This window comes from Euprymna scolopes, chromosome 30 (assembly GCF_053919585.1).
Source record: "Euprymna scolopes isolate OS-2025 chromosome 30, ASM5391958v1, whole genome shotgun sequence".
NCBI classification, from domain to species: domain Eukaryota; kingdom Metazoa; phylum Mollusca; class Cephalopoda; order Sepiida; family Sepiolidae; genus Euprymna; species Euprymna scolopes.
Window position 1 is genome coordinate 28,457,340 of NC_136511.1, and position 23,496 is coordinate 28,480,835.

The 23,496-nt window shown below is 34.4% G+C and overlaps 1 protein-coding gene across 1 annotated transcript in view; it reads left to right on the forward strand.

The window, feature by feature from the left end:
• Positions 1 to 23,496, forward strand: part of LOC145254723 (sodium-dependent neutral amino acid transporter B(0)AT3-like) — a 189,588-nt gene that overhangs the window by 141,245 nt on the left and 24,847 nt on the right. The window contains exons 5-9 of the mRNA XM_080113451.1: positions 904 to 1,014; positions 8,600 to 8,801; positions 10,862 to 11,055; positions 17,157 to 17,364; positions 21,239 to 21,398. Of these exons, the coding sequence (XP_079969577.1) occupies positions 904 to 1,014; positions 8,600 to 8,801; positions 10,862 to 11,055; positions 17,157 to 17,364; positions 21,239 to 21,398 (875 nt within the window). The remainder of the gene's footprint in view (positions 1 to 903; positions 1,015 to 8,599; positions 8,802 to 10,861; positions 11,056 to 17,156; positions 17,365 to 21,238; positions 21,399 to 23,496) is intronic.

Genomic DNA, 23,496 nt, shown 5'->3' on the forward strand with positions numbered 1-23,496 from the left:
TAGGTGTTTTCATTTCTCAAGTTCATCCTTATTTCTTCCGCCAATGTTTTCTTGGGCTTTTTTTGTGAACTCATCCTGTTACCTCAGTTGTTGTACATCTTCTAATCCAAGAACACTCATCTATTCTTTTAACACTGCCATACTATCTATGTTTTCACTTTTGAAAACATCCCCCTACAACCTACAGCTCACAAAGGGATTTTAACTCGCTTGCGAGTTTGATCACCAATGGCTACTTTTAACATGAGAGATGAGGTTTTTGAATTTAACAAAAGGCCTGCCGTTATTTTCCTGTATCCACCCAACCTAATTTGAATAGTATGATCTAAATTTTCGACCGCTGCTTTATGATGTCCAAATGTAGTCTTTCTCTAAGATCTAGTCCTGACTTTAATCCTCACATACACATATAGCGCATCTTTCTTTAATTTATTTTCTCTATACAATACGTTTGATTTCCATACATCATCATACTGAATGCACATGCCTGATAGACTCTTGAGTGACAGGGGAAATGTTCTAGTGATTAGTAAAGACGGAAATTTCCTGAACTTACACTATAACCTCCTAATTCTAAATTCTAATGATATCATGTAGGCAACAAACTTGTGAAGTATCTCAATAGCTTTACCATTGAGTCAGAAATTCATCGACATTTGTTCCTATGTGAAGAATTGCAATATAATTAATATATATATATATATATATATATATATATATATATATATATATATATATATATATATATATATAATTTATTAATAGAGAAAACAAAAGTGCTGATTTTATTATTATGTTGGAAGCGGTGTTGAATAAAAATGTTTCCTTTCCTCACTATGTTTTTTTCAATCTGGATTTAAGTTCCAGAGCATCCACGATTGCTCTCACCATTTTATTTTTCAGGTGGTTTATGTCACTGCTATATTCCCTTACATCATACTTCTCATCTTTTTCTTCCGTGGGGTTACACTTCCTGGATATCAAAATGGTCTTTACCACCTGTTTGTACCCGAGGTAAGAGATGGGCACATAGCATGTCAACAATATTTATATGTCAACTTCTTTCCTCTTAACCCATTTATGACAAATAAAGGATAAAATAAGTAAGACAGTATGGGATGAAATAAAAACGGAGTGATTTAAAACTCTTTATCAATCATGAAATCGAAAAATGGCAAAAGAAGAGAAAACCTACAATTTTGAACGGGGTATATAAGAGAATATACAGCAATCTGAGCACATATCTCAGAGTAAGAAAGTAATAAAATATGTACGCACATAATCAAACTAAGTTATCGTTCGTTGATTTAGAATGAGTACTTAATGCCAAATTGATGGTTTAATATGATTAAATTTGTGCCCATTTTTGCATTATCCCCATTAAATACTAATCCCTATTTATCACTAATCATGCATCAAACAGATATAATACTTCGTTTGCTGCACTTTATCACAACAAATGCCCATACAAAATTTCAGCTGGATCGACCTAATAGTTTCTGAGAAAAGGTGGGACGGACAGACTAAGAGAAATATAGCATAAATGTAAAATTATTTCTAAAAAAAACTATATGTTGTCACACTATATATATTTATACTTTATTTTTATGCATTTAATGAATGTCTAATCACAATTTTTTTTTCTCGCGCTTTGAGTATATTGTGAGTATAGTATCTGTTCCCCAAAAAATCTGTACCATTTGACGCTGGATGTCTCATACACGTATCTTTCCTTGAAATTTAATGCTTAATTTGTTTTAATCACTTTCGTTTTTTTTTAATAAAAAAATCTCTTTACCATGTTAATAATTATAATAAAAGCACAATAGATGAAATGATTACATTTATACGTGTGTATCATGACCTTTTTTTTACTTCTTCTTCTTCTTCTTCTTCTTCTTCTAAACAGTCACTCTATTATTTTATATATATTATTTTCCGTGTGCGTTTGTATAATTTCTTTTTCTCTATCTCTTCACTTTAAATGAGCAAATATCTTTGTATGTGTGTCTTTGTTTAATTTCTGTTTTACACTTTGTGTCTGTGTAGGTTTCTTTAATTTCTTTTTTCTTTCTTCTTTTTTAAAGATCCCTTTTCTTTTTTTCCATTTGTCTGTGATAACTCAGATTACTTTTTATTCCTGTAAGAATAGAAGTAGTCACTGCGTCCAAATCGATGCACATGTTATATAGCTGGTGGGTGTGTACATATGTGTACGTGTGTTTTGTATATATGTGTGTTGGTATTCGTGTATTATCTAGTGGTATAAATAACAGTGTCTTTGATATCTTATAAATGTGTGTATACAGAGTATAGAAATATTCATTGTGCCCTGCATTGTATGTGCGGCCACTTCTTCACAAATACACATAGTTAACAAACGTGATGCATAAACTTTCATAAATAAATTTTTACAGTCAAACGATAACAATATATCTGCATGGCTCAAACCAAAAGAATCATATACCTTCTCATTAGTCCAAACTCCTGAAAGAATGCCATAACAAAGAGTTATAAATCCATCGGTTTTATTCGTATTATGGATTTCTTTGTCAGAGTTTGGCATGCTTAGTCTCTTTCTACATCTTCGCTCGTTCCCTTGCGTACTTCCAACAGGGTCATTTACACGTCTCTTCGCTAACACGTTTCTCACCAACCCATTAGTTTGATTTCTGTTAGCTTACTATTATTTCAGCAAAGCAGGTTAAATTATGTGTCATTTACTTAAGCTAAAAACTCATTTACTTAACCAAATTACATCATCATCATCATGACAGGCTCCTTGCCCGGACAATGTGACTCTTCCTCTCCAGAGTTTCTTGTCTTCCATCAGCTGCTTCAGATCTTCAGATTCAGAGTTGGCGTCGTGTGCTATTTGCTGGATGTACGTGGATCTTGGTAGTCTTTTGCTTGCGCGTCCATGTCGTGGAGTCGATAGCAATACATCACTCACCAATTCATTCTTGCTCCTCAGACAATGACTAGCAAATCGTAGGCATCTCTCTCTGATGGTATTAGATATGGCAGGCAGGTTGCCATAAAGTTGTTGCTTCGTGGGATGATTTTGCCAAGATATATTTAATACTGTTCTTAGCATATGGGTGTATGTGCCGTCTAGTTTTCTTTCCAATCTTTTGGTGAGTGTCCAGGTTGTAGCACCGTAAACAAGGACAGACTTTACCACTGCCCTGAAAAACTGCCTTTTCAGTTTGTTAGTTAGTCCCGAAGTCCATGCTGAACGCAACTCATCCAATGCAGCCCATGCTTTTGAGATGCAAATTTCGATATCTCTCTCCGTGGAAGCTATGTTGCTGCTCAGATACGTAAACTCAGCGACTTCTTTCAGTGTTGATCCAACCAGAGCCCTGATTCCTCCTTTCATATTGAAAGTCATAAACCTTGTCTTATCTGCATTAATGTGGAGACCAATATCATTTGCAGACTTTTCTAGATTATGTAACAGTGTTTGCGCATCAGCAGTGTTGTTCATGAACAAAGCAATATCGTCTGCGTAATCTGCATCAGTTATGTGTGCTGATTGATGATGTCTGTTTTTGGATTCATTTAGGGTGAAGCCTAGCATGTTGTCAACAGAGGTGTGAAGTGTATATTTAAGACAGACAATGAAAAGAAAGAACCCTGGTATGGATGTCGAAAAATTCAGTGTCCTCATCTGGCGACCTGACCATTGCTCGATTGTTCGATCATGATAGCATTAATGACTTCATTTGGAATGCCATATACTTTTAATATGCTGGCCATTTTTCCTCTATGTACGGAGTTGAATGCTTTGGAGAAATCTACAAAGATTATGACTGCCTCAATGTTTTTGGCTTTGACTCCTTCAATTAGTCTCGTAACAGCAATTTGGTTAGTCTCCTAAGCGTTAGTTTCAAATACTTACTGTTAGGAGACTAACGAAATTGCAATCTATTTTAAAATTCCTAAATCGATTTTGTTTATATAATTTCTGCTTAAATTCCTGACTAAACATTAAAAACTGTAAATATAAATTTTCTAAAATCTAAATTATCTTATTCTTTTAATAATAATATTCAACCAGGTTACTCAGCGTTGTCTGGTCAATATCTAACAATAAACCATTTCGCTCTGAATCAGCTATCAAAGAAAAAGATGGAGCAGGGTAGAAGAGGAGTCAATCAGCCTCTCTTTCTCGCAGGAAGAAAATGGAAAAACTCTATTTCTCAAAATGGGAAAGGACATTTGTAAAATAAACTACCTGTCTATTGACACAGATTTGTCTCTCTAACAGAGGAGGAATTTGAAACTTCTCTCAGAATTCCATCAGACAGGAGGCAAAGATATTGAAAACCCTACGAACTTCTGGATGCCTCTTTCACAACAACTTTTGTAAAGCTTCAAGCCGGTTGCAAAAACTCCGTTTAGCAAATGTTGGAGGCCACAGAGGGGACCATACCGGGAACAAAACTTGCCAAAGAGAAAGTCCCTAGATGAACTTTTACTAAAATGCAAAGGAAGGGTCCCAATTTTGGTTCATTTTATAGGGCCTTAAACCTAACCTTTCCCCTGTATGTCGGCAGCATTGTATGCAGCAACCAAAATATCAGTTAGGCACCTTGAGCATGGAACAAAGTGTCAGTGTCCTTTGACCAATAGACTTCAGAATACGGTGCAATACAGTTTTAATTAAGTCTATGCTTCTGAACTTGCCTAGTTTCAATGTGAGGTCAGTATTATTCATAGAGATGGAGAGGGTAACATGTAGATAGTGGCTTATATTGCCATCAAAGATTTTGTGTTTCGGATCATCGAGGTTGATGCACCTAGCACCCTTTGAGAGAGAGAGTCTCCTTTTTTGGGATCTTAACACATTGTTGTATGCCCAAAGCACATAGTTTTAACAGAGAATTGGAATGGCATTCTTGATCCTAAAATAGACAAGGTAGGAGACGGATCTAGAGAGATGGGGAGGTGTGAGACCAGCCTGGCTAGTCTGATGGTCAGACACTTATTTGGATGGGATGTAGTAAGAAGAAACAAGATAGATTTTTTTTATCATATCCTACCTTTAAGTGGCTAAGTCAAACAGACCATAAACTAACTATGGCCCAATTGAGGTTAGGGAATGTCCCTAAACTAGCCGGGTACTGGGAGTTGAATACCTCTTTGCTTGAGATAACACCTTGCAGGAAAAGCTAGATCTACTCACTGAACATCACAAGGAAGTTTCTAGGCATGGCTCGGATAGATATATTGCAAAAGTCAAGCACTTGTGTGGACGTATCTTGAGATCGATATGGGAGATCTGCAAGAGATTTTGGGAGCATTTTGAGGAGCCGAATTTTGCAACAGTGCAATCTCTCGGCACAAGAGTTTGGTGACTATCTGGTTGAATCTCTCCACCTCGAGGTGGCTACAGCAGCTGGTTGCCAAGCAGAATCACAGAGCATAAAGTCATGATTGCATTGAAGCAGATCAGCTGCAAATCATCCCAACTCGATGGTCTTCTCTACAAATTGTATTTGAGGCTGTGGTACATGTCTATATGTGACAGATGTATTAACCATTGGTTTGACAAGGGTTCGATCCCAGGTTAAGTCACCAAAGGAGTGATCACATTGCTGAAATAGATGGTCAGACATCGTGGGGAGGAACTAGATGATTACAGGCCTATAACTTTTCCAAATACAACGTTAAAGATTTTAGCCAAGATTCTATCAGGCCGGTTGCAGGTTGTTATTGATAGAACTCTAGCAGAACTATGCTGTAAAGATCGATGCAGAACAATTTGCACTTGATCTGTGCAATTCTAAATCAGTCCAAATCTTTCAACAGTGTCAACAATCGGCTCCTGTCATCTATTTTAGATACCACCAGTTTTAAACCAGACTTCCGCAAATGGATCTCTGACTATATTGTACACTGACAGCTGCGGCACAGGTTAATAGAAAGTGCTCCAAATCTTTCACTATGTCCTAGTTGTTGTGTTGGGACTGTCTGCTGTCGATCCTGCTCATTGTATTGAAGCTGTTACTTTTCAAACTAATACCTGGGAAGGTAAGTTTAGTTTTTCATAGAATCGATTTGCCTGGGGGAGCACCAGCCAGAATTTCCACCCTAACCAATAACATCACCATCTTTGTGTCATGCTCCCGAGACATCGAGATGGTGACAGAGGCTCTCACTCATTGCGAAATGATCACAGATGCCAAAATCAACTCCAGCAAGTCAATCAGCTTGTGCTAGGGAGCCTGAAGTGGTGACACCACCCTTCTGGCTCCTTTCAGCTGGACGGATGGTCTGGTTCAAATCCTTGGCATGTGGTTCGGACCAGGCCTCACATTTGAAAGGAATTGGTCGCAGATACAGTCGAAGGTTGAAGCATCAGTTAACTCTTATTTTGGGAAGAAATTCTCCTGAAAGATTATAACTGAAGTATGTGCCACTTATGTCTTTCCTCTCATTCTGTACTGATTGGTAATACTGCCTCTGCCAGCGCCTTCTGTTTTTGGTTAGGAAAGGTATTAGGTTCGCAGATAGATTTGTATTCAACATCAATGTTAGGGAGATTTGGAAATGCCTAACTTTATGTGTTATTAAGATGCCAAGAGCCTAAACTTCCTGAGCCGAACTTTGACAGATGAATTTGCATGGAATCCTGCGGTCAATAGCATCTTTCCCAACCTCATTCGCAACCATTTTGTCAAAAGATATCATAGATTAAGGGGCGATATGCAGTTCTTCAGAGAGTACCAATCTGTGCTCAAAAGGCTTCCAAGATTTAGTAACCTTTCTCTGACTTCTAAAAAAGAACTCCAGAGGGAATCTGTAAGGGAGATGACCCACTCGTCAGGCGGTTTGAATAGTCAGAAGAGATGGGTTAAGTCATCTCAACAATTCTGAGTTCTCTTTGATCTGGCGATCGGACTTGAATGTGTTGCCCCTTAATGCCATAGAATACAGTTCCATAATAGTGGACTCGCCCAGGTGTCCCTGCTGTTGGACTTCAGCATAAAGAACAACTGGAAATGCTTTCTTTGAATGCTGCAAACTCCGATGATACTGCAGATATTTCAACAATATGATTGTTTGTATTGATCCTAAGTATCCTCACCCATTAAACACATCCTACATAATTGATAATTCCAGGCTGCCGTGGAATAGGGAAAGATGAATGGTGTTTCACATGATCCTGCAAACTTGTATGTATGAAGAGAAGTCAAATATGAGTATATGTTCTCTGCCTGAGAATGGCACACACAGTTCCTGGTCCTGTCGGACCCCAACACTTTGAGTAAGTTTTTTAGTCTCTTATCTAGTCGAGTGAATGAATTTCTCTCCCTGTCAATAGGAAGCTCCCCAATTTAATTTTTCTATTGCCTCTCCCAAATTGCATTCATCGTGGGAGGACATCACTCACTCTTCAAACTCCCCTACTCAATTTTTATTTTTCTTTCCCATTTAGATCTTACCATCACTCAAAGATTGACCTGCTTTTTTCAGTTTCAAACAAACCAAACTAGCGGGTGGTCTACTATTTAGAAAGGGTTTGAAGAGTCTTACAAACCAAATTTTTCATTGTCTGTTTTTTCCCCCACTCCACACCAATGAAATGATTGTATATAAACGTTGTTATTTATTTTTAATAACATATTTTTAAAAACTATTTGGGAAATTTAAATAGGACAACCTCTAGAGTAAATGTGGTATTATGGTGGTTGGTGATTCTAGTTAAGAGTAGGATAGACATTTTTTAGTTATAGTGACAAAGAATAACCAACAGCACCCATTTTTCAACACTCTTGAATGGATCTCTGCCTAATTTGTTTAAAATGTATTTTTTATATGTTTTGTAAATAAATAAATATCTGTCCTCAACATCATCAGCACAATTTGATACTAGAGATTTTCATGCAATTATCTCCCTAGAAAATGAAATGGAATTCTTTTTCCTGATGACTATTTTCATGATACCTATAGCTTTAGTCTTTTCAAAACTAAAGTCGATAGGTATCTCCTGTGTTTGCCATAATCATCTTTTCTTGTTTTAGCTTTTTACATCAAATGCCATTATGCCATGTCTGGAGCGATTTCCATATCATGTTTTAGAATTTAACAAAAAATTGTAATTTATAGGCATTTATTGTTTTGTACTGGAATATAAAACTGGAGTGCGGGAGTAAACAGTGCTGATGGTGGTTAATGGAGCAAAACAAATATCTGAGCATTAACTTCATTTATTCCCTTCTCATTTTGTTATTATTTTTGTCCAGTGCATTCAGATCCTATTTCCAACATCTGATTGCTGAAATGGAGACGGAATTATGTCAAGAAATAACTAATGTATATTATTTAGATCATTCAGACTACTATTCTCATTTTGGTTGTAATTTTCACAATGTTTTAGCTGATGTAGCCATTGATCTTCTTTGGGTGCATCTTTCGAATTTTGAAATATGTCAAACACAGGAACATTAATGGAATTTGGAACTGAACACATTATTTAATTCATAGGGGTATATTATTCTTATTCCATCATCTATTGTGTTAAATGTTTTGATTTTGTAAATTATTTTATTTATTTATTTTATTTATTTATTTATTTTTACAATAACAGTTTTCACGTTTGTCTGACCCGCAAGTGTGGGTGGATGCCGCCAGTCAGATCTTCTATTCGCTTGGCCTTGGTTTTGGCAGTTTGCTTGCCCTCTCATCATACAACCCACCCAGAAACAACTGCCATCGGGATGCCATCTTGATTGCTCTCACCAATTGCTGCACTTCCCTTTTTGCTGGAATCGTCGTCTTCAGCATCCTCGGTTTGTCCGCCAAAAACATTCTTTTGTCTCTCTCTCTCTCTCTCTCTCTCTCTCTCTCTCTCTCTCTCTCTCTCTCTCTGCCCCCTATCTTTTCTTTCACTTTCTCTATTTCTTCAGTTTTTTAGCATGTTCACCAACACCTTCCCGATTATTTTTTACCCTTTCTCTTTTTGATTATTCTTGAACAGCCATTCTTACAGGTTCTTAACTCTTAACTTGTAATATATTGTATATGCAATTTGTGAAATATATATATTCATCTGTAAGTAGGTATAGTATAGTGTCCAATAATCCAAGCACTATGCTATTATTTTTAAATATATATAAATTAAACTTAAAATTGTTGTTGTTGTTGTTAAGGAGGAGGAGGAGGAGGCGGAATATAATAATGAAGAGGATCCTGATGCAGTTTTTTTATTGAGCAGAAGTGGTCCAGCAAGATGATGGTGAATACATTGACACTCATATGTGATGTGTACGGTGTTTTCTTCACCAAACCTTCATTTTCACCATGCAATGGCTACTGCCGGTTAAGTTTGGCAAACCAGTGCTTCAAATCTGGATGATGATCACTGCTTAGGTAACTAAAAGTCATTTGGTCTTTTGTGATAGATTCTTCATCCTGTGACCATAAACTCTCCAGGTACGTTTATGTTGAATTCAACCGCCCTTTGTCAACCGCCTTGGTTAAATTGTAATGTTAATCGACTTTGGCTTTATGGACACCCCCTCTGGTTTGCTTGTCGGCTCGTTCATTGGCAATGTTACTGACACTTGTAGATTTCAAGAATAAAAGAAAGAAAGAAAAAAGAAATAACACTATATAGTATACAAAAACTTTGTTAACGTTTTATTCATAATAAATGTAGCTTAACTTCGGTGATCTAATAAGAACCGATGTCTCAACTTGACTGTCTCTTAAAAATAATGAAATGTAAATGAAAATTGTCAAAGGGGGGTCTCATTATTATTATTAGATTAATTAATTATTATAGAAAATAATTGGCAAGTTAGTGAGCGTGAATATGATTGCGTTGTGTGGTTGGAATAGTGTCAGTTTCATTGCTGTATCCAATGAAGTCTGTGTCACTTTAGAAATTAAAGTGGAGGTGGATCGAATAGAGGGTACTATGTCTTCCATTCTAATTTAACAACTGACATTCACACCATTAAGAATTTGATTTTAGGTTTCTGTCTCAGTTTATTTCTTTGGAGCTCAAATGACTATTACATAAACTGAGATAGAAGCCAAGAAATTTCGCTTATAAGAAAGTTGGGACGTACTATTATGCTGAGATTTGTTCGTCCACTCCCTGGGTTCGGGTTGGCTGCGAGTGAATACGTACATGGATGGTCTATTATATGAATATTGCTTTATTCAGACAAAAATTTTATTATAATAAAAAATACATGTACATAAATGTCGGTTTGTTTCTACAGTTAAAAACAAACTTGTATCTTTAATAACAGATTGAATTATGGGTCTTTTATTTAATGATCCAGTTTGGGTTAACTTATACAGTTAACAAAATTAGCTTGGTGTTACATAGATAATTTCACACTATATTTGTTATGTTGGCTAAGGTTGCTTCATATATAATTTTGTTAGCAGGCTCTTCTGGGATACTTTGTGGAGCAGACCAAGTAATTGATGTATCATCAATTACCTATATACCTTTTGCTTGGTTAATGGCATGCAGAGGTTTAGTGATGCTCTAAGAATGGCCGGGCCATTTCCTTAATTTTATGTTCTGAAGACTCAAATATGTGAAATATTATAAAAAGGGAGGTAGTTTGAATGCTCCATCCCCACCCATTTGGGGTACCCAGGGTCACAGCCTCGTCGACATAATCGTGTTTCTTCAGATTGTTAACTGACATCGGATAGAATTGGGGTGGCAAAAACATCTATGGTTTTGCAAGTCACTAATCCGACCGAATCAACTCCTATCTCATGTGCAATATTACCAACACTAGATATACAAATATAGATAAATATTTATTACATTAAATTGCATTTTATTTTTCTATTGTTGATGTATTTTTTTATTTTCTGACAGGTTTCAAAGCCACCAAACGATTGGAAGTTTGTCAGAAGATTCGCTCTTTGGAGTTGTTGGCGTTATTTAACGATACAGAAATAAGTCCACCAGAAGCTGGAAGTTTGGTAAATATAACCTCCGCTCTTGGAGAGGTCACTTCCGTTGTAATGCCAAACATTACTACTTGTAGTTTTAAAGAAGAAATCAAAAAGGTTAGTTATTTCTCTTGTTGAGATTTTACAGTATTTTCTTGTCAATAAATGTACACCGCAGTTATGTAGGTAGTTTATAGCAATTTATGTATATATAGTTTATAACAACTTACTATTATTACATTTAAAACCGTTGTGAATGAAATGAGTAATATATGGTTCAATTTAACACACAAAAGAATAAGTAGCATACTCAGCATTCGTATTTATATAAGACTAGCATGCCGCCCAGCATTGCCCGATCGTAAAATACGCTTAAATATGATATTTCGGTTAATGTAGATTGGGCTCACTATATAATAATGATTTAAAAAGTTTTTTAAAAAATTACTTGTACACCACCACCGAGAATCAAAATCAAAACGTTTAGCTTATGAGTTACTTTTTCTTTTGACATTACTGCCTGAATATTAAGACATATTTTCTGCAAGGTTAAAAATTCAAACATGAACCAATAGCTATTACGTTACACATGCGTTTTTTAATATGAATATCAATGCGCAAAAAACAAATTTATAGGAGTATAGATATGTAAGAGTGAAAGAAAAATATATTAAAAACTGAACATATTTGCATATTTTCTAAATATGTTCAACTAAGAATTTCCTTTTATTTTTCACTCTGATATACCTAAATTTCTCTCTCTCTCTCTCTCTCTCTCTCTCTCTCTCTATATATATATATATATATATATATATATATACTAGCCCGGGTGTTTGGAGGTGTGTGTTGAGTGAAAAAAAAAATTGGTAGTAGGCAGGCAGGCTCTAACCCAGAAGGCGAAGGAGGACAAGAACGTGGAAAAAAAACATGATGTCTTTGTTGTTGCGTCCATCGCCAAACTGGAAGTGGCAATGGTTTAAATTAAGGCTAGTCAATCGAAAAGAGGTGATAATTTTGGAAAATATCGGCGAAAAAAGCGACCCTTTATTGTTAAAAAGTGCTCAGTTTAGGGTGAAGGAATTAATATTTTTAGCCAATATTTCGATATTTGTCGTCCGAAGGGCCACTCTTCAAAACGATACCAGTCTCGTGAAAATCCGTCGCCTCTATCAAAAGTTTTAGGCAGACATACATACATACATACATACATACATATATACATTTAAACAGACAGGTGAGATTTATATAAGAGACTAGCGGGGGTGCCTGGCGTTGCCCAAATGTTTGTAGGTGTGTGTTTGAAAAAAAAGTGGTAGTTGGCAGGCAGGTTCGAACCCATGATACGAAGGTGGAAAAGAAAGTGAAAGAAAACCTGACATCTTACCGCTATGCTATGACACAAGAGGAAATGAAAAGCGTTAAAATTTTGCGATGTCAATCAAAAAGTTGGCTTGCAGAAATGGATAGTTAAGTGAATGAGTTCACACAGGCGCAGAAATGAACGTGTAGTTTAAGTTAAGAATCACGCACTTAAATCTGGCTGTAGGCCAGTTTCTACCATATCTGTTTCCCCATGATGTTGGGGAAAACTAGTTCACTCCCTAATAGGGGGAGCTCTGGCAGCGTCCAAATGAATAGCAATTGGCTGATATCAAGGGTTTCCCCAATATTGATCAAAGCTAATTGCTTTCTAGCCGTCCTGGCAGGAAGGCAAGGAGGTACTGCTGTTTGCTTCAATCAGTTTTGCTTTTATACGTTAAAGACAAACAAACACTGGAAAGAATGAGACAGAGGGAATTTTTTAAAAGCCGATCAAAATAAAGATAGAGACGACGTCTGTTCACAAATCGAAGATATTATCATCTAGGAAGTATAAGGAAAGTTCTCCATAATAGTAACCTTGTTGAGAAGTTCAGCAAAAAAAGCGTTTTGTGGACATACAAAAATGCGCACGTCCATTTTGCCTTTTATATAATAGACTAGCGGGGTACCCGGCGTTGCCCAGGTGTTTGTTGGTATAAAAGAAAAGAAAAATTTGGTAATTAGGTAGGCTTGGACCCGAAGCCTTGATGTTAAGGTGGAAAAGAAGGGAAAAACCCCTGACAACTTACCCACTCGACCACAGTGGGAAAGAAAAGAAAAGCATTTTAATTTAACGATTAAAAACTTAAGTGACAGGTGCGTGAATTTAATGAGGTCAAACCTCACGTCATAGAGGGAATGAAATCCCGCACGTAACTTTTGCTGTGAGGCAGTTTTTTTTATTTTGTTTCCCCAAGATGTTAGGGGGGAGGAAACCAGTGTCCATATACCAATTATCTAATATAAGAGGTTTCCCCTGCATTGATCAAACCTCATTGCCCGAGTGCCAGGTGGCTGTTTTCCTACAGGTCCCGTTTCGCTTTTATACTGAAAAGCTAAACAAACACGAGTAGACCAAGAAATACCGCAAAAATAACATGTAAAAGTCGCTCAAATTAAACATACACGTGAACTCGTTTCGTAAATCATAGATGTTATAATCTAGATACCATATAAAAGATTCTAAGAAACAGTAACTGCTCCGAGCGCCCCTCCACCAAAAGCCTGTGCCGGACATGCACAAAAAATGCATGCACACATAAACACACACACACATTTTTGCTTTTATATTATATATATATATATATATATATATATATATATATATATATATATATATATATATAGAGAGAGAGAGAGAGAGAGAGAGAGAGAGAGAGAGAAAGAGAGAAAGAGAGAAAGAGAAAAAGAGAGAGAAATATAAAGGAACAAACCAAGTTATGTGTTCACTAACGTTTTGTCTTTATTTTGAGACAAAACGTTGATGAACACATAACTCGGTTTGTTCCTTTTTATTTCTCTATTTTGTTGAAATACTGTTTCTATTATTCTCATCATTAAATATATATATATATATATATATATATATATATATATATATATATATATATATATATATACTAGACTACCCATGACCCGTTGGGTCAGTATGTTATATTAGCTATGGAATTCATGTATGAGCGTGACACTTGTGACGTAAAGAAAATAGTGTTTTTTGACATAACAGAAACATTTCTATGAAAGTATATTTAAACGAAAAAGAATATAGATAGATTTCTATGAGTCGTTCTATTTATTATAATTGATTATTTTTGAAAAAAAAATTTACAGTTACTGAATTATAAGTGGTTGGCCATACTTATAGGTAAATGTGCACTGAACAGATACCATAATTCTTGTTATAGTTAAATTCAAATTTTGATATATCTGCTTTTTTTTACATCTTCATTTCTGTATTACGTTTAAGTTATCTTGAACCCAACTCTTCCCAAGTTAAATAATAATTTCGAAATAATAACGTTAATATTTCAGCATCCCAATTGTTCTTTTCTTTTTTGTTTATTTTAAACCCCACTCTTCCCATGTTAAATAATAATTTCGAAATAATAACTTTAATATTTCAGCGTCTAAATTGTTCTTTTGTTGTTTTTTTTCGCGTTTTAATTATCCAAATAAACAATTGTTAATACTGTCTGCTTTTTTTAACATCGTTCATTTCTGTATTACGTTTAAGTTATTTTAAACCTCACTCTTCCCATGTTAAATAATAATTTCGAAATAATAACGTCAATATTTCAGTGCGCAAGTCAAAATAGGCAAAAGAAGCGATTTGTGTTTATTGTTTACGTTGTTATGGGCTAAAGTTTATGCGCGCATGCGCAACCGGATGTCGTAAACCAGAAAGTGGGTTACATACATCGTTAAAAGGTCAGTTGAGTTTTATAATCATATATATATATATATATATATATATACATATATATATATATATATATATATATATATATATATATACATATACATATATATATATATATATATATATATATGTATATATATATATATATATATGCAGAAGGTGGGACGATAAAAATTATATATATATATATATATATATATAATTTTTATCGTCCCACCTTCTGCATATATATATATGTATATATATATATATATATATATATATATATATATATATATATATATATATATATATATAGGTTGGAATGATAAAATTGTCTCCCTAAAAAATAACAACATGATTCCATTTCCGTTAGATGAAAAGCGGTTTTATTTGTTGCAGACAATCTACTAGTTGGCCAGATGTGTACAAATCCCAAGTGATAGGGGCCTTTTATCATGTCTGAAAGTGACACAATGTTCAATGAGCAAGATCAGAGATGAGACACTGTATAATCCATGCTCTCTAGTGATCCAAGTTATTACAATAGTCCCATTGCCAGCACTCTCAAAATGCACATCCGGAATGTTAAACCCTTGAAGGCACAGTTTAATGTATCAGACGATCCTTTCCAGCCATGGTTATGGTCTTTGGTGTGGTTTCAAGTGAGGGTCACATCATGCCACCTTATATCTTCAAAGTGAGCTTGAAAATGAACCAAAGTGTACCTAAATGTGCTGAAGAATGTGGTGATCCCCTGTTGCAATCAGATGACCACTGGCAGATCCTGAGTGTGGCAGCAGAACTCGGCCCAGCTCATAAGTCCAGTGGGACCTTGACTTGGCTTCCGAAGGAGTGCAACGACTTTATACACTTCTCTGTTGGACTACTTTCTTTGGTCATACATCAAGAACATCACCAACATGACTTCCCAGAACACCAAAGCCAGCCTGAACATTGCCATTCACTAAGAATTCACTGAGCTCCTGCTGGCACTTGTGAAAAAGGTATGCCCCCAGTTCCAGGCTTGTATCAAGGCAGTGATTGAGGCTGAAAGCGGCTACATTGAATAGATCCAACTCTACTACATAATGAAGTTTACTGAATTAATTTTTTCAATAAAAGCTTTTAAAAAAAAGCTGTGGCGTTGTTTTCTTTAGGGTGACAAATTTATTGTTCCACCCTAATGGACATACATTTCGTCATCTCACAGATGCATCAGTGTGGTGAAACCTAACAAAACTGGAAACTAAGAGCCAACTGACATATGTCTAATTCTCTACAAACTTACTTACAAATTAACTAATTGCAGTGGGAGAAATTATATTGAACACTAAATGATACTGTTTATTTAAATATATATTTTTTTTATTTACGATACTGCTATATAAAAGTGCTCAATTATTTTTACAGAAGAGTATTGCCTTAATGCTAAATGGAAATCAGTATTTCCTCCACCAGAGAGTTCCACCCATTGTCTATACAGATCTCTACTACTATATAAAAGGAACATTGTGTGTGCGTGTGTGTGTGTGTGTGTGTGAGAGAGAGAGAGAGAGAGAAAGAGAAAGAGAAAGAGAGAGAGAGAGTTCCAACGGGCTTGGAAACGACTGGGCCGTCTTTTATAAAATTTCACACGAAAGTACTTGGTGGGTCTGGGAGTGTTCTTACACAAGTTTTGTATTGGAATTCATCTGATAAGTATTGAAAATCGATAATAAAAAAAATCAAATTAAAGTACGATTTTGATAAAAGTTTACACTTTTATACAACCTAACATCACAAGTGCATTTAAAACTTTAAAAGGTGAAAATATAAGGGAGAAAGAATATATGTTTTTTTTCTGTAAACAATACTCGAAATAAGTTTACTTTCTTTAAATTTGAAGATTTCGTTGTTGATAAAACTTAAACTGTTTTTCAATGCCCTCATTTTTATTTACAATTCATGCAACGCCCACTATTGTTTTAGATAAAGGCCTATTTCGCTTTTTAGAAGGTGTTGTGCTTTTGTTTGAAAATCTCTCTCTCCCTCTCTCACTCTGTGTGTGTATATATATATATATATATATATATATATATATATATATATATAGGAACAAACCAAGTTATATGTTTAGCAATGTTTTGTCTTTATTGTAAGACTTTTTTACAATAAAAACGAAACGTTAATGAACACATAGCTTGATTTGTTCCTTTTTATCTCTCTATCTCGACGGAATACTATTTCCATTATTCTCATCATATGCATATATATATATATATATAAATATATATATATATATATGTATATATATCATCATATATATATATCATCATATATATATATCATCATATATATATATCATCATATATATATATATATATATATATATATATATATATATATATATATATATATATATATATATATATATATATATATAACTGCTAATCTCTCTCGTTTAATTTCGTTGCAGTCTGCTTCAGGCACAGGTCTCACGTTCATCGCATTCACAGATGCTATTAACCAATTCTCAGCTTCTCCCGTCTGGTCAGTTCTTTTCTTTCTGATGCTCTTGACCATAGGACTAGATAGTATGTTTGCAACACTTGAAGGGGTCATTACCCCGCTTGTTGATTTGGGAATTTTCCCCCATGCCCAAAAACACCCTGCCCTTCTTGGTGGTATGTATTTAATATACTAGGTTCTTTGAATTCACTAAAGATAATTTTATATCATCATTTTTTCATACTATTCTATAGCATTGAAACTTATAAGTGATAGACAAATAGAAATGTTAAATTATTATAATATATGTTAGGGACATTTGAACAGAAATTCTACAATATTGGTATAAATTTTCAAATTGAACTGCAAATTTACAATTTGGTACGGGTTTATATCATATAAAAGATTTCAAAAATGATACTTGATACCTTCTTCTTGAACACTCAGGATTATAAGATGAGGACCAAATGCAAATAGACCTATCCTGAAACAGAAATGACGTTCTCGTCAATATCTCGGTGCAATAATTAATGTAAGCAGAGCTTTGGTGTCGTTTTAAATTGAAATCGACTTACTTTACTTATACAAACCTTAATATTTACAAAGATAATTTACTTTACTATTTAATATAATTTTATTCATTTAAATGAATTTAGAGTATTTATTAGTGGACCATGAGACCAATGTTTAATCCTCGGTCTTATCATACCAAAAAGTCAAAAAAATTATACTGGATACCTCCTTACTGAATACTCAGCATTATGAAGTCAGGAGCAAGGGTAAAATGAAAGAATACAAGGATAGAAGTGAGGAGTGCATCCCCTCATTAAGCTCGTTTCCTTTAATAATTACATGAAACCTTACCAACCACTTATAGTTATGGCTAGAGATACTTTACCTGAAATCACTTCGTTCAAACTCCTTGGCTTAACGTTCACAGGAAACATTAGTTGGAATAGATGCATCAAGATCATTGCTAAGGCTGCTGCAAAGAAGGTGGCTCTCTCTATCGTGCTAGAAAGTTACTTACGCCTGAAAGTATCCTGTACCTCTACAAAGCCACCATTCGCCCATGTATGGAGTGCTGCTGTTACATTCGGGCTGGTGCATCTGCTACTAGTCTCTTGCTCCTGAACAGGGTCTAAAAGAGAGTCACAAACCTAATAGGTTCTAAACTGTCATCTAAACTTCAGCCCCTGTCCCATCAATGAAATGTTGCATCCCTCTGCCTGTTTTACGAGTATTTTAATGGTGGATGCTCTGACGAACTACAAGCCCTTGTACTCCCTCGATGTAAATACCCCCAACAAACCCGACAAGTAGTGAAGTCCAACCCCTACACAGTCGAGATCCATAGCTGTAAAATAGCCTTTTACTCTAATAGCTTCTTCCCCAGAACTGCAAGACTTTGGAATTCTCTTCTGGTTTCCTGCTTCCCCAATTGTACTGACATGCAGAAGTTCAAGTGTAATGTGAACAGACATCTTGCTGCTAAACTCCCTAAATAGTGCCCTTGCAACTTAGACCCCTGATAGTAGCCCCCTACATCAAAGTGGCAATGGGCCTTGTTTGGAGTGAAAATCTAATAAAAAAACTTTTTTAAAAGTAACCAATGAAAAGGAAATCTCTAGAGTGACTCAACTAATATGAAGCTAATAAATTTATTATGTTTGTTATTAGATTAGGCAATCAAATAATACAAGGAAAGCACAATGACTGAAATGTACTATAAATATGAATAGAAAGATTGGTGAGGATAAAACAACATAAATATTGATGGTAATCATAAAAAAATCAGATAAACACTTTAAAAATAAAAGATGGATAATATTAAAATGCATCCTTCAATCTGCATATTCAGTGATGTAATTGTTATTTAAAACTGAAGTGTGACAGACCAAAGAAAATATTTCAACATTAAGTTTTACAGCCTAATACAAATGATATTTTAATCCCAAGTGTGATCAGCTGACAAAAATGATATTACAGGCATAAGAGATAAAAGAAAATGCTATTTCAATTTAAGCCTGACAGATTAATGAGAATTATATTTCCATGTGTCTGACTAATAAAAATACTATTTGACATTTAAGTATGATTGATCAAAGAAACTTAAGTGTGACTGACCAACGAATATGCTCTATCAAACTTAAATCTAACTGAAAAAAGATGGACAAATAAAAGGGCAGACATTCTTATAAAACCTATATTTGAGGAAATAATTTTCATTTTTTATTCTTGTCTTATTAAAAGAATTCTCTAAATTAGAGTTGCTTGATTTGGCAACTAAATAAGATATGAAAATTGAATTACATGATTTTAGTTGAAACGATTTCACTTACCAGATAGTTAAACCAAGAATAAAGCATTCACAGGCAGACAGTTCTATTATATCACAGCTCTTCAGTGTCTTAAAAAGCAAGTGCCGCAAGCCAGGATCGGAACTCAACCCTCTAGACGACACGATGCTTCCAACCCCCTTAGTCATCATCTGGCATCTGCTGAAAGTAGCCGAATTCTCAACATAAACATTATCAAGTGCCTGGCAGATCCAATTGTTTGCACAATCAACAATGCATTATAAGTTGATGGTAATTAGCGATTTCACTTTCCAGAGAGCTTAATTCATGAAAGGACAGGTATAATTAATTCCATGAACAAACTAGTTTTGCATTACTTTATCTCGCCTTATGAAGATTTAAATCAATATATAATGGTACTAAACCTAATGTTTAGAATCCTTATTCTAATTTTGATCAAAATCCATTGCATGATTTTCATCCTCGAAAATGTTTAAAATTTAAAGCTTAAGCTTCAGGGGGTTAAGAAAAAAATGAAATTCAGGGAACTTTGCTTAACTAATGTTCAATGACTATTCATCAAATTTAATGAAACAGTTATACAAGAACCGTTCCAAAAGTAAAGCCTTTAATTTTTTTTAACGCAAAAAGTTGAAGAGCTATAAAGACAGGAACAGTATCGTTAAAATGATCGACCTTTTGTTCAATGTTCTCTGATCCATTCAGGCGGAATAAAAAAGTAGAAAGCATTACTTTTGGAAAGCCAGCTGTATATTTGAATTTCTTAATAGAAGATTGTGTTCACACAATACCTTCTAAAATGCATTCAAAATATTACAAAAAGGGCTGAAATTTGGGGAATATCTATTAATTGGTATCTAATAGCCATTGTCAAATTTTCCACAAATCAGAAATATCTGAATTTTCAAGGTCTTCCACCCCCTTTTATCTTTTTTGCATAAAACTAAATTAAACTAAATATAGCTATGTGGAACGCTAACAGCTGTGTTACAAAAATCATAATGATTTGCTTAGGAGTACGTCCTGTATATATATATATATATATATATATATATATATATATATATATATATATATATATATATATATATATATATATATATATATATATATATATAAAAGGACTGACTATAATAAGCATATACAATGCGTATACACACATGCATATCTACAATAGCCTGAACTATTAAGAACTTTAAATCTTGGCCACTATATAGAAACAAGATATATTGAGGAAATTCTAAAAATACTTGGGATTTACAGATGAGAGGAAACGGCTTGAGAATTAATAAAATCCAACGAAAAGTTTAATAGTATTAGTATCTGCTCTTTCATTCATACATAGTTTTATCCTAGTTTATCTAAAGCCTCATGACTTTACACATTAACCCTGGTAATATGTTAATAACCATATGTTGCACCCCCCCACACATTTAAATAGAACCTGTTAACATTGAAGCGTTAGTCATCGAATGCCAAATCCAAACAGCTTGATTTATGTGATCTTAAATTTATTTGTTTCGACATGTCGATATTATTTCACTACATTTGTTTAGGATTTAATAATTAAATCTGAAATAAATATGCTGTATCTAGAAACTTATATGCACAAAAACTGTATATCTGTTCTAAATCTCACTTCTCCGTTTTTTGTTCATCTTTTGTCAATTCTGACGCCATCCACTCTACCACTTTCTATCCCCTTCTCTCTTCGCTATTTTTCTAACAGGTGCCCTCTGTATGTCGTCCTTCCTCATCTCTTTTATCTTCGCCAATCAAGCCGGTCCATACATTTTCGTCCTTTTCGATGAATATGTCACCAGTCTTCCATTGCTGATCGTCGTCATCAGTGAAATCATCACTATTGCCTACGTTTATGGACTCTACAGGTAAACAAAAAAACAAAAACAAAAACAAAAACATAAAACGATTTTTTAATTAAAATTCTTTAAAATAAATAAATAATTTTTTTTGCACTAACGATGACGTCAAAATGTTCCATGTAAAGTTAATTCACATTTACATAATAATAACACTTTTTTTTTTATCTATTGCTTATATGTTTGTGATCAATGTCTGAAGATTAACTAATGAACTGATTTGCATATTGCTTTACAAAATGACAGTTTAGAAACTGCATTTTATATGTAATTTCATTCTAAAATGGATAAGTATCGAAAATTTCACGAAAATCTGGCCTTTAGTTGATTTTCGCTAGATTTATTAAACACGGTTATATTTTCACGTTCGGAATGTTTACTACATGGAAACTTTATTTTAAAGCGTCAATTCAATTATTTAAACAAGATTTTCCTCTCGCACTTTCATTATTTTCGTACGATAATTTTTTTTTTTTAATTATTAATTTATTTTGCCTTTCTTCTTTTAAATGGTACAAAAGTTATATTGATAATATGAACTTATAATAAAGTTACATCGTGTTACATATAGCGGGGGAGGGGGTAATTCTGTGGTGAATTTTGGAGGTACCTGAATTCTAGATGCAATTACGCCAGTTTAGCCTCTCTGGTTCTGGTGATAGATTTATGTACCTATTTATCCATTCGTTGTAAATGTTAACATCCTTTGTAAGATTTACTAGCCTTTTCACGAGGACGAAATTAGGGACAATTCCAGATTTTAATGTGGGGAAAAAACTAATTCACCAAAAGGGACACTTTGGATTAGGACAAAAATATTTTTTTAAATACCCCAGTTTCTCCTTCATTGATTGAAGACAGAAAAGATGTGTTGAACACAATTCACTTATAAGTTACAGTACGAATTACCTCCCTTGTTAATTCAGTTCTTTTTTTTTTTTTTTTTTCTTTCGAACTTTGGCGATCGTGAAATCAGTTGTTCATTCTTCGACTTATAGGTTAAATGTGTGAGTCGGTGTTCACCAATTCATAATCGGGATCTATCAATTTTTAAGACAGAGGTTGCAGGTACAGGAATCTCTAGAAGTCGAAACTGGTAGAGTATCCACGGGACCGTTAAAGGTAAAAGTAACCTAATCTTCGATTTGCAAAGACTTTCACAAACCACATCCTCACACATATAAAATAAGAACATGTGAATAACTTTGGAAAAACAACGACACTTGACAAAGAACTCAAGATCGCTGTATTGAAATGAAATAACAACATTTATTTAAGAATTATTATTTCAAATCGCTCCAACGTTCATTTTTTATTTTTTTTATTTATTTATTTATTTTTTTTTTTTTTGCAACAAGTGTTCATTAGTCAGGCTTAGCTAAATGAGTGACTCTTGAAAAGGGCATGGAGTTTAAGATTACTGATTTTTATGAAGAGTGGGATAAACTTGGTTATTTTTTTAGGGGAAAAGAAAGTCATTAAATCATGTAAGGGTTATGTGTGTGCGTGCGTTTTTTTTTTTCTTTTATAAAGGAATCACCACTTATCAACGCACATAGGCCATTTGAGGATGATGGTTAAAGAGTGTATGGTAGTCAAAGGGACAATATCATAGTAATCGTTAGAAGTGTAAATTTGTTAAATTGAATTACTTAAGGGGAACGGCTCATCAAGAACTTGTTTACATTGGGCTTGAAGACGGCCATATTGTAGTCAGCTGAAAAGCAGGAAAACGGAATAGAGTTCCACAGGTGTGGATTTTAAGAAAGAAGCTCTGTTCATGGAATCCACATTTAGGTCTAGGCACAGATAAAGAGTGGGGGGAATTATTGATAGTGTTTTCAGCTAGACGAGTGTTTCTCATGAATGTTTGGCGAGGAGGGGACCATAGATTGAAGCTCAGACGAGCACTTGCCATGAAAATAACGATAAAACAGAGACAGGCTCGCAACGTCTCTCCAGCATTAATACTATGAGCTTCTGATTTCTGCCCATCAACCACTACTTTTATGAACCTATCATCTATCAGAGAGAAATGATTTAATAATTGAAAAGAAATTTCCAGCTATATCATAGCTGGAGACTTTTATTGAAAAATACTATCACA